Source organism: Peromyscus leucopus, chromosome 1 (assembly GCF_004664715.2).
Source record: "Peromyscus leucopus breed LL Stock chromosome 1, UCI_PerLeu_2.1, whole genome shotgun sequence".
Lineage (NCBI taxonomy): Eukaryota > Metazoa > Chordata > Mammalia > Rodentia > Cricetidae > Peromyscus > Peromyscus leucopus.
In genome coordinates this window covers 138,906,520-138,918,643 of record NC_051063.1, presented here as the reverse complement: position 1 = coordinate 138,918,643, position 12,124 = coordinate 138,906,520, and the positions used below count along the sequence as shown (strand labels likewise).

At 45.3% G+C, this 12,124-nt stretch overlaps 1 protein-coding gene across 2 annotated transcripts in view; it reads right to left on the bottom strand.

Annotated features, from left to right (window-relative positions):
* Positions 1–2,545: 2,545 nt before the first annotated feature.
* Slco3a1 (solute carrier organic anion transporter family member 3A1) overlaps positions 2,546–12,124 on the bottom strand; it is a 289,209-nt gene continuing 279,630 nt past the window's right edge. Inside the window, exons 10-11 of one of the 2 annotated variants that reach the window (XM_028893281.1) lie at positions 11,487–11,729; positions 2,546–3,197 (exon numbers count right to left, since the gene is read on the bottom strand). In XM_028893281.1, the coding sequence (XP_028749114.1) occupies positions 3,115–3,197; positions 11,487–11,729 (326 nt within the window). In that variant the 3' untranslated portion in view covers positions 2,546–3,114. Of the gene's footprint in view, positions 11,730–12,124 lie in introns of both variants that reach the window. The other variant, XM_028893279.2, reaches the window with a different exon arrangement.

Genomic DNA, 12,124 nt, shown 5'->3' with positions numbered 1-12,124 from the left:
CCCAGTGCCTGTTTTGCAGGAATGCCTCCTCCTGTAGCATTGTGTTGTATCTAATCATTTGCATAAAACTCGAAGAGGTAGCTAGTGATAGTTTTAGAAATAGGAGCAGTAATTGACATTTTCTTTGGGCTGTTTCTGTTTGTTTTTTAAACCAATTTTGGACATTGATTTCTTTATGATGGTGTGGTTTTCTCAAGGCAGAATGATTCCCAAAGATCTTGAAGGGTAAGAGAGAAGGAAGGGTGTGAAGTCTATATGTAGAGGGTCTCCACTCCCGCTTCACTGGGAATACTTTGCACTTTTGAGTCCTTGCTGCCATGGAACATAGAGAAGCTTCCCAGGAAATGGAAAATGCTTCCTTGCCTTTGTAGATAAGAACCTCAGTCACATCAAGCTCAAGTCCAAGGGACACAGGCACCGCTGCAACTGTCACCTTGCCTTTCTATTCTTGGTGGCTTTCTTATTTCAGTTCTTAGTTATTGTATAATCAATAGGGGACTGGGATTCCAGAAGGTGCAGCATGGCCTCCATGGGGGACTCTGATGCATACATGTCCACGGATTCCACAGCTGGAGAGACCCAGGAAGGTTACAGCATCTTTCAAAAACTTTCCAGAAAGGAAGCCAGTCTCTGCCCCACACATGAACTGTAGTCAAGAATAAGTCATGCAGAAGAAGCTTCATAGAAGGCTTTTAAATAAAAACCAAAACAAAAGACTCTGGAAAAATGGCTGCTCAAGTGGCTGTGAGTCCAGTGGAAGCCATAGCGAGAGTATGCTTTTAATCTAGTTGAACAAAACACTTCTGTGTGTGACTAGCACATAGAGACTGGGGAAAAGGTGAAATTGAGTCTTAGGTTGGATGAGTGTATATTTGGTTCTATACCATGGTCACCCATGACTGCTCATAGGGCATGCAGAAGAGATGGCCATTGGGGTCTAATCTAAGCCACCTCTTCTCTCTGAATTGTTTGAATAACCCCTAGGACTAATTTCTCATGGATTATTAACTTCAGTAGTAGGAATTTCTTGACTACAAATAAGAAAGAGTGGTTTTTAAGAGATTAAACAGAGGGGAGATAATTCTGTAACTTTCCAAGCACCACCACCAAAACAACATCAATTCCGTAATAAACAAGTGAAGCAAACAGAAACACCCTGGGTACCACATGTGTAGATGCTGTAAGCAACATCCCCCTTCCTTCTTCCACCTCCTCTGACTTTTCAGTGAAGGTGAAGCCATCTCCCATAGGAAGGAAACACTAGCCACTTTTTTAGCTGATTCAGTATCTTTTCACATCAGAGCAGAGGATGTTGAAATTGTATTTTCTTGGGACTCTTATGCCAGAGAGAATAAATCATGTTGCCTTGTGGAAGATAAAAACAATTACATAAATAACTGCTCCACGCTAAAGAGGAGCCCAAAGCATCCACTGGTGTGGTGATCAGGCTTTTAAAGAAGGTTGAATTCATTATTTCCTTAGTCTGGAGCAAAAAGACAAGGCGGGGATAAGATGGGTGTACTCTTCAAGGGATGCCGTCTTGATAAGCTTTGATTTGTGGCTGAGCCCAACTATGAAGAACAACCAGGATGGAGGGGAAGTTCCAGGCTGGGGTGGGCAGGAAGAAAGTGGGTGAGCAGTCAGAGCTAGCCCCATAGGAGAGGTGAAACATCTAAGCACTTGTCTGGATAGCGAAGCACATACTGGATCTGGAAGCATCTGTCCCTGGAGCTCCAGGGTGGCTGCAGAACAGCACAGGAGCATTTCTAAGGTACAGGCCAATGGCAAGATCAACTTGACCAACCTGCCCACGGGAGGCAGGAGTCCAGCTAGTGAAGTAGTAAGGATGCAGAAGTGAAGCTTGTTAGGGAGAGGCTTGGTATAGGAAGGCAGCTGATGCTCCATCCATGGGGAGGCATGTGGATCCAGAGAAAGGGAAGCAAATGATGGAGTTAGAGTAGGGAATGAGAATAAAGTCAGAGCTGTGCAGGCTGCTGGGTCCAGGGCTGGCTGTTCAAAGCCTGTTGAGTAGCTGTGGAACATCACACGCTGTATTAGACAGTGCAGGTGTATTGAGCTGACGCTGTTGCCCCTTCTCCCAGGGTTATATGGTGGGAGAGTCAGAGAGGAATCTGAGTGTTAAGAGCAGGACCACTGATGCATTCACAGCAGCCGTATCAGTGTAGTGGAATCCAATTCCAGCTGTGGAAGCAACCAACAATAACCACTTTTGTGCAGAACCCTGAATTTGTGCCTTCCCGTGAACTTTCACTTAAGTACAGGACAGGTGTTTTAAAGCAGTCATCAATATTCCCACTTTGCAGATGACCCTAAGGCTCAGTCATGTCACATCACTCGGTCAGCATCATACTGGTAGCAAGTGCTGGGAGGAGAATCTGGATTTGGGTCTGTTTTGACTCCAAAGTCTGTGCTCTTTGGATCATGTCAAAGCCCACAAATAGAGACTACACATAGTTAGAAGCATGCCTCTGTTAGGCTTGTTCAGGAAGCAGGAAAGATAACAGATTACAGCATGAGACAGAGGAAGAATTAAAATAGTGCTTTTAATATAATTTTCAGCAAATGTACAGTATATACTTTATATCATGTATCTCTAAACTGCTCATCTGGAAAATATAAGCTGCAAAAAAATACAGACTACCACGCTCAGAATCTATTAAGTATGTGCTTTTCTTCCTCTTCTCTTCTGGGAATCCGGATTTTTACACCCTTCTGTTAAAGCCCAGCCTCTGCTGGTTTCTTTGGAACTGTTAAGAGTGTTCGGTCAGAGAAGCTTCCCCAGAGGGAGTTTTCTAAAGCATGTCAGAAAGCCATCCCCACAGAAGCGAGAAGAGAGACAGGCCGAAGGAAATTTGCACATCAGGTTGACCTTGCTTTTTAGGAATGATGCCCACTTTGGAGGGCTCCTGGCCACATGCCACCTCTTTAGTCCTTGTCATAGGCCTGTGCTTGAAGCCTCAAAGGACCAGACATGGATAATCCACATGGGAACCCTTGGGTTCCTGGGCAGCGCAGGGCTATGTCAGGCCTTGAGGTCTGTGGGTGGTGGTGGTGGTGGTGGTGATGGTAGGCTCTGCCATAAGAGGGCAGCCCTCAGCTTCTCACAAAGGAGTCTTCTGAAGGTGACTGTGACTCAGGGCAGGTTTTCTCAGTCTCAATGTCTTGATACTCTGTGCCTAAAGGGGAAGGAGGGGAGAAGAGCCAAGAGGAAAAAAGAGATGGATCTTTTCTGCATTTCCTACATTCTATTAGTCTTACATTATAGCGTCGAGGCTTTCCAGTGAAAGGGATGTGTAGGAAGGAACAGCAGTAGAGGGCTAGCTTTCTCTCCAGCTCACACTCAAAAGACCATACTCAAAGCCCAAGGACCTCTATGAAGGCTGGATCTCTCAAAGCATATTTATCTGCACTTTCATACCAATACTCATCGTGGGGATGAGCAGATGTACCCCAAACCTGATTTTTCTTTCTTTTCCGTAAGTCACCAGTAACCAAGTGTTACTTGGACTCCAAGTGTCACTTTAGATTTTTATTAAAGAGGAGGCTGAGTGCCAGGGAAAACCACTTGAACAGGTCATGCTTTCTCCTGTAGCATTTGGGACCAGTTTATTGTCCATTCATCCACAGATAGTCACTGCATGCCAAGTGAAGCAAGCTCCTCACTGGAGCCGGGTCTGAGGAAAGGTCACATCTCCATAAATGATGCTGTGACTTTATTTAAAAAGTATTAAAAATTTAACTCATCCCTGTGACAATCTGCAAGCTATGGTGACAGGTGGCTTTCTTGTTCAGTGACAGGTATAGGGAGACCATAGAAACGCCTGGTTATTGATCTTTTGATTTTGACCTGGCGGTTTAAAAGGCGGCAGTCTGTACTCAGCATTTAGAAGCTGAGATTTGGCCCACAGAGAAATGCTCCATGTTTGACTTTTGGCAAGGCTCATGTTCTTACATTCTTGGGAGAGCTCATCAGAGAAGAATTCCCCAGATAATGATTTACAAAAAAAAAAAAAAAAAAAAAAAAAAAAAAAAAAGCATGTCAGAATACCAACTCCTCAGAGGCTAGAGGAGCAGGAGGATGAAGGGAATTTGCATATGGGTTATCACTGCTCTTTGGGGCGGGGCAAGAGTGAGAGCTGAGGTTGCTTCTTAGCACCACTGGCTGGGAAGCAGTTGACGAGGCTAAGGTGGAAGGTGGAAGGCTTTGCAAGGTCTCTATTGGTTAACTGTTAGCGTGAACTAGGCTTTCTCATTTCACGGTCCTGTGTTTGCAGGTAACATTTTGCAGAGGTCTTACTTCTAGCTCTTGGCTCATTTCTTTGGGAAATGATCAACTCTCAGTGGGAGCGGGACAGTCCTGTGTCAGCATACCCCTGCCTCCTGCCATCCCTCCTCCCAGTAGATGGATGTTCTGCTGGCTTCCAAGTTCCCACTGCAGTGGTTGTGTGCTGGACTGGAAAGGGCCCTGGTTCAGCAATTAGGAAGACCTGGTACTGACTCCTGATGACCTAACTAACTGACGACCTTGGGAAACCTGAATTTTCAAGGCCCTCCTTGTCTGATCTGTAAAGAGGGGGAACATGACTTACCTGTCAGGGATAGCATAAGAAGGTTGCTGGGGTCAACTGGGATTCTGCATTCGTGGACTTGGCATATGCCTAGTAGGCTCGATAAACAAGACTCCCCAAGCCCTTCTCCCTTTAAGGTGCTGGATTTAAGCTCAAGCTGGCCCTTACTTGTGTTCCTCATCTAATGAGCTCCCTGCATTACCTCGTTCCACTTCATTTTATGGCCTCAGGTTATAAATCAAACATTCTTGCCAAATTTGTCTCCACGAGAGCCACCTTCTATTTGATTAGCATGAACTTAAGAAAAACAGTATGGAAACGGCAAAAATTCCAACCTACAGAATGTCACATCTCCAGAAAATTGGCTACATTATTCCATTTGCTCATAGCAAAAACAATAATCACTTCTACCTTATGGAAAAATATTCAAAAATGTATGATTATTATCAACCCCTGATTGTCGACTTGAGTTGTTATCATAAAAATGGAAATGTCTAGATGCTCAGCTTTTCAAAGCCTGCAATCTGGAAAGAGATTAAGACATAGTCAACATTTAACATGTTTGGAGCCCCTGGATCAGGGCTCAGCATGAGAGGAATGTTACAGTACATGGTAGGAGGCAGGGGTTGGGAGCTCCTGCCTGGTGCTGAGAATAGCCGCTGGGTCTCTTGATACATTACACAATGCATCCCCTGTTTCCTTTCACCTGCCCATCTTGGGTAGAGCACCTTATATAAATGGACCACTGAAATAAGCGATAAAGAACAGAGCTAGAAGAGGGAGAGCAGACACTCTTTCCAGAATGCAGCTGTCATTGTGTCCTGCTTATCCACTAGGGGGCATATGAGAGTGTGAGGCCACCAGTTCATTTGTACCAGAGACTTGGAGATTAGGCATTTCCTGGGGGCAGGGAAGGCTCCCTCACATCTTCCTTGGTAGGGAGGGAACATTTATCGTGGTTACCAACAGGCACTTTGGACTCATAGGCTTGGGTTTGAATCTTAGTTCTTCTCATGACCTTGAGCCAATTCTGAATGCTTCCAAGTCTCATGTTCCTCTCCTGTAAAATAAAACTAGCAATAGTCCCTGCCTCACAAAGTTAGCATTAAGATGAAATGTGTTAATGCATGTAATCAGTTCAGCCCAGCAGCTAGTTCAGAGTTAGTATCTGATAGATGTTAGTGACCATTATTATTAGCTATTACTAGTGATTACCAATTATTCTATCTGGCAGATTGATTAGCTCTGGAGTGTCAGTGTTTTATGTTGGTGCTGAGGAGGAAAAGGACTTGAAGTTCTATTCAGTCTCTGGACTCACTCCCCTTTTCCTGTTTCCTCTGTTTCTCCCTCATGTGTCTGTATCCATCATTTAAGGGGAAAAAACGTTTGGTCAGTCTAGTTCAAATGGCAAGTGTCAGACTGGAAAGGACGACAGGTTCTGTGGTTCAAATTCTCTATTGTACCCAAGAGAAAAATAAGGTTGCCTTAAACTCCAAAGTTTGACAACAAAGGGTACTTTCTTCCTTCTTGGAAACAAGTGAGATGCTTCAGTTAGATTGCTGTGGTCAGGGGCATTAGAGCTGATGGACACCTACTCCAGGACCCTTTGGAGAAACGACTCAGCCAGTGCTATGGCCAAGATTGAGGTGCCAGATGTGCCCCACCTATCTGAACGGTTGGTATTTCCAAAACTGTTAGTGCTGCCTCGGCACACCAGGCCCTTCCTTCCGGCCACTGACTGTCTTTGTAAAAACAGCTTTCCTGGTACATTTTTTTACTTATTGCCTTGAGTTGATCTTGGGCGACAACAACGGGGTAGGTAGTTTTGACAGTTTTTTGATGACCTACAAGGCTTGATGTATTTTACTAGACAGTCCTGAACAAGAGTAGTGTGTTGCCTTTGCTTTGGTGACCCTAGCTGTGTGTGGTGTGGTAGGGGTGACTTTCTCCTTCATCTTTTTAGTAGCCACCTGGGAGATACCCACTGTTAGTTAGTCTCCAGAATCCCCCCTCCTCTTTCTCTCCCCGTTTTGATTATTGCAGCTATCAATCAAAGCTTGCTATCACCATGAGTCAGTTCGGAGTCATCTCTCACATCCAGACACAATCTGGCTTAGAATGCTCTTTTGTTGATTGTGTTTATGTTAAAGTCTGTCCAGCTCAATGAGCTGTGTGAGCTTTCGGAGGAGAGGGGCCACGTACCTAGTCTATAGGACAGCACGCACAGCCCAACATTTTAGGTAAGAGAATGAATACATCACATTCAAACACCATATCCTTGAGAAAAATAAACCCTGCAATGAAAAACGATGCTAGCATAGATGGCCTCTGATAAGTATGTGCTCGTCTTCATTTCTGAGGCAGGCAAAATGCTCCTGAGGTGTGGGACCATCTTTGCTTGTCTGAATTTCCCCGTGTAGGTTTGCCAGGTCATGTTGATCCTGCCATGGCTCAGGAGTAGCTGAGGTTCCTTATAGGTGTGAAGAGCAAGGGAGGCAGTGTAGAGTAATGGGTTCCAGGAGTTATACAAAGAAGTGGTCCCTGACAGAGGCGTGGGAACAGCAACTTGGTACTGTCTGCGAGGAAATCTTCTAACTGGCTCTTGAGTAGCAGTAATACCGTAGAGGAGCTGGACCCACAGCCTATCAAAATTTTGGGTCAGCTCTCCTATGAAATGAGGTTTTTATTCAGAGGGGAAGAATCTGGTGTGAATTGGGTGAGGCAGGATATAGTGAATGAGGAGAGAAGGCAGGAGGCAAAAGGCTGGGGTTGGATCCCAAATGAATCCCCTAAACCAGGTTTTATTTCACTGTCACCTTCTCTTGGAAAATATGGTGGCTCTTAGGTGTTCGACCTGGATTCTTAACTTAAGGTGAAGGTTAACTGTGTTGAGGAAAACCTAGAGGAACCATCCATGACCTACTGTTTGGTACTGTCCCTGACTCCTGGCCAGAGAGCTGGCTGTCCCATCCATCAAAAAAATTAGACAAGAACAATAAAAGTCAGAAAATAAATACTTTCCATCTGTTAGACTGAGAAGCCACTCACCTGGGTCTCCCTGCTCATCACAACCAAACCAAACACACAGTCAAAATAGGGTAAGACTGTAAAAACAGCAATGGTAGCTTATTCTGTCCTTGTCTATCTGGTTTTGAGTGTACAACCAGACAGTTGATTTCCACATACTGATATTTATTATTTAATGCTACTACTGAGTTTTAGGACTGTTTTAAGGACTGTCAGGCAGATCTTATGACATACCCCATGGTTGGCAAGCTGCAGTGGATAAGAGAACCACTCTTCCCCAGGTCCAGAAGCAGTGTATGGCAAGAAAGCCAGATGGGCAGACTGCTAGTTGGCCAACAACTGAGTATTTGTCTGTGAGTCCACATGCAAACTTACACCTTCTGGGATTCTTTATAAAAGCCTCCTCTGGACTAACAACCACATGTGAATCTTACACTTCGAAAACTCCCTGGGCGGGGTGCAGTGTGACTATCATCTAGTGACTGGCTGGGTGGGTGTCCTTGTGTAGGACATTGCCGTGGGTTACCTCAGGTCTACAAGGCTTTCCATAGTGTGAGGGAAAACTCTAGGGCATTACCGGATCTGGGGATCTGAATGGCTAAGACACCACACATAGTCCTACTTTCAAGTCACCCTGAGGGCAGCTATCCCACTGTGAGGTAGAGAAAAGGAAATGATGGTTAGGGAGAAGCAGATACTCCCTTCCTGCTTGGAGGATGTTAACTTTCAAATGGTTCCTCAGGGCTTCCTTTATTATTTGGCTGTTAAGCACTGGCAGTGGAGTCCTTAGGGGGACCAAAAAAGAGGGATTCTCTTGCTATGAGAAAAGTCTGAGCATTCTGTGGCTTTGCTATTATTCCCAGAGGATCAGAGCTTCATGGCCTTCTTGGTGGAGGTGGGAAGTGAGTAACAGAGGTACAGGTGTCCCTCACAGCACACAACCTCAGCTGACTGAAGAAAAGCAGGTTTCCCACACGTGGGAAGCAACACAGGTACGAAGCATGGAACCTGCTTGGTCTACATGTAAGGGGTGTAAAGGTCTGTCACAAGCTGCAGCAGAGACCTTTTCATCCATCCTTTGGGTGCATTCAACTAAGATGGTGGAGGAGACGACTGCGGAAGAGAGAACTCCAGCATTCATGTTCTAGGTCTTCTCCATCCACCCCAGATTTACTTTCTGTATCTTCAAGGGAGATCTGACCAGGGCAGTTTTTATCCAGAATGCCACTCAAAACCAGACAACCAAGGGGCTGGATCTATCCTTGGATGCACAGTGGTTCTTTATATAATGCAAAAGTAAAATTAAAGGGAGATGGAGTTTTCTCTTCTGTCATACATGAGAGAAATTGAAAAATTTAAAGATAGCACAATGTTCACTGAAATCACTTTGCCACAGGGAGATTTTAAATTTATAAATAACTATTGGTAAATGTGAGCCCTGGAGTTGGGCGCCATTGTTATCTTTGAGAACATTTTAGAGGGAAAAAAAAAATCCAAGATACAAAGAGCTTAAAAATTATTTTTTTTTTCGAAAAAGCAAATCTTCTCATGAAACAAAGTGTACATCCCAGAGCCTCAGTTTGGAGGGAAACACAAACAGTATGAGAGAGCAGCAACCCATTAGCCATTCATTTTCAAAACAAGACTGAACCGGAACCTGCTTGAAATGTGACCAGAGCCTTCAGAGCAACAAAACCCACTTTATGGATTGGTTGGAGAACTGTTTTCCCTTTCCTAGTTATGGAACTGATGAGCACCCTGTGTTCATGAACAAGGATAGGCTACCGCTGGTCTGATCTAGAAACACCGTGAATGAGGTCGCGGGTCACCGCCACACCTCATTCTCTCGGTTGTCGTTGCTTGACGACTCCTCTACTTCAGGGCTATCACTCGGATCTCCCCATTTACATGGTCTGTTAAAAATTTGGCACAACCCCACCTCCTACCCCCGATCTTTATTCTTCTGGCCTCAGTCTTTCATTGCTTCTGGTGAACCGTAAATGGATGTTTGAGGTGAAAAATAAAACCAAGCATCCTTTGTAGTCTATTCTCAGGTATTTCCTCAACAAAGGTCCACAAAAAGGCATGAAGTGTGAGCTGACTGGGCCCTCTGCTATGCATGTATGTGCTCCCATCTGACTCACCCACTGATGACAGTGGCCATACTGTCTTAAGCGTGCTGGTGCAGGAGACTTCCCCCACAGGACATGGCAGTTCTCTGAAGTTCAGCCACTTTCAACACACAGAGTTCAGGACTGACCTGGGACCTGGATGCACATGTGATCACTTCGGAGCTTATGGGCTGATGATCACAGATGTCACAGCCCACTCCACAGCGTGGGCACAGGAACTACACCCTCTCTCTCTCCTATCCCCAGGAGCATGGCTCCCATCCACACAAACCCACATCTGAGTGAGTTTCCTTCACAGGCTAAAAAGGAATGCCCATTGGAACATGAAGCTTGGGTATGAAAGTGCTTCCCATGACAGTGACATCATCACCATGGGGAATAAAGCCAGAAGGCAGATTTGCAACTTGTCACATTGTCCCATTATCTCAAAGGTGATTCTTTGAAAGCTTCGTTTACACTCTTTCCGGAGTATCTTTTTTCTTATAACGCATTGTGTGCTTTTCGCACAGTATCAGAATGAGGATAAAAATTACAATAGATTAATTGCATCCCTTGAATCACTTTATATTTTTGGTGCATTAAAAAAGGAGAAAAGTAAAAGCTTTGTTAGTGACTGAAGGGTTAATACAGACTCAAGAAGTAGTTAAAAATAGTATCAGAGGATTATACATACAACAGTTGGAAATTCGTACACTTTTTTTTTTTCTGTTGTTTCTGAAAAAATGGCAAAATGTTTGGCAAATGTAAGCAAATGACTTGGGCTATGTTGGGGCGCTCCGGCTCTGAGCGGGTCAGTCATAGCCAGGTGAGGCCCACAGCTTCCTGAGGTCACACTGTGGGGCTGATAGGGAAGAGGTGCTAGGAGATGGGGAGGTCCATGCCCCCCACCAAGCTCCCCCTCGGGCCCTCAGTCTTGAACATGGAAATGGAGCTGGTGAGAGGGGCCAACCACAGACTCCAGTCCGGATAGCCCATCAGCATCTCTCAGAGAACTCTGGGGACTTGAACCACACGCAGACTGGGTGAGCGGTCTACACAGTGACCCATATTGCGAAAGTTGGAGAGAGGAGTGGGGCTTCCCCCCCTCCACCCTGCACCCCCGCCCCCACCCCAACGGAGGGAGAGGGTGCCACTAGTGCTTAATCTGGCCATGTTTTCAACTCGAACTTGTGATTTTTTTTTTTAGTAGACTCATTTTGTAATGTTTTTAAAGTTTTGTATGTGTATGCGTATCCAGAAACGTCCATCCTCCAAGCTGGCCACAAGTGTTCCCTGAAATCGGCAGTGCCTGTTGCTTGTAGCTGTTGGCATCGTGAAAACCATGAGGTACCTTCCAAGCAGAGTCTGAGCCCAGCAGTGTGCATGTCCTCCGGGGCCATCCCATCCTCTCTTTATTCTGAATCCTGACTGGCTCAGAATTTTTAGAAAAAGGACAAAGATCGTGTGTGTGTGTGTGTGTGTGTGTGTGTGTGTGTGTGTGTGTGCATGTCTGTTTTTGAAATCCTTTTTTCTTTCTTTGTCTCATTCTCTCTCTCTTTTTTTAATTAAGAAAAATGACCCTTTGCTCACAAATACGGAGTTCAACCCTCCTCTTGTAGTCACTATAAAACGGATTCCATGTTTTCACACCACTCATGGTCTTCCAGGTTATAGATAAACTTGGTCCTATGTGTCTGGTGCGCGGGCACAGGGTCCCTCCCCAGATTGTCTAGGGTCAGAGTAGAGGCAAAGAACTCACTGGTGCTCAGCCCGCCCTCGTGGTTTTTGATGTAGCGTTTATAGTTTTTCCGCAGGCACTGCCACGTGGTGGTGTAGAGGAGGAAGGCAAAGGACTTGAGCGCGATGGCGATGCTGACGTACAGGTATCTGTAGACCACGTTGTCATAGAGGACACAGGCGCCTTGTTCCCCACAGAAGGTGCTCCAGAACAGACAGGTGGAGTCGATACCGGCCCCAAAGATGAGAGGTGGGGGGATGAAACCTGGTAGAAGGAAGAGATCATTTCAGATTTTGGGGCTCAGGTGGACAGTTCACTGCAGAGAAGGGCTCTTCTATCCTTGGCTGTACATTTGTTTACAGGACTGCTGGGAGCGTATGCTGGATCACTAGGCTCTAGAGTGCAGTGGTTCAAACCATCGGAACACACATCCTAGTTCAGGCTTCCTTATCCAGACAAAATCATTGCGCCCTCTATACCTGAGGCTGGCTAAATTAATACATGAAAAGCATTTAGGATGGGATGTGTTGTACCCGGTAACTGTAAACATAAGATAAGTGACAGCTGTCATTATTCTGAGATGGAAAAATGTTTTTCCTGGAGCCTTCTTAGCATTAGTCAACCTCCTAGAGGGAATTCAAAGAGATGTGTGACTCTCT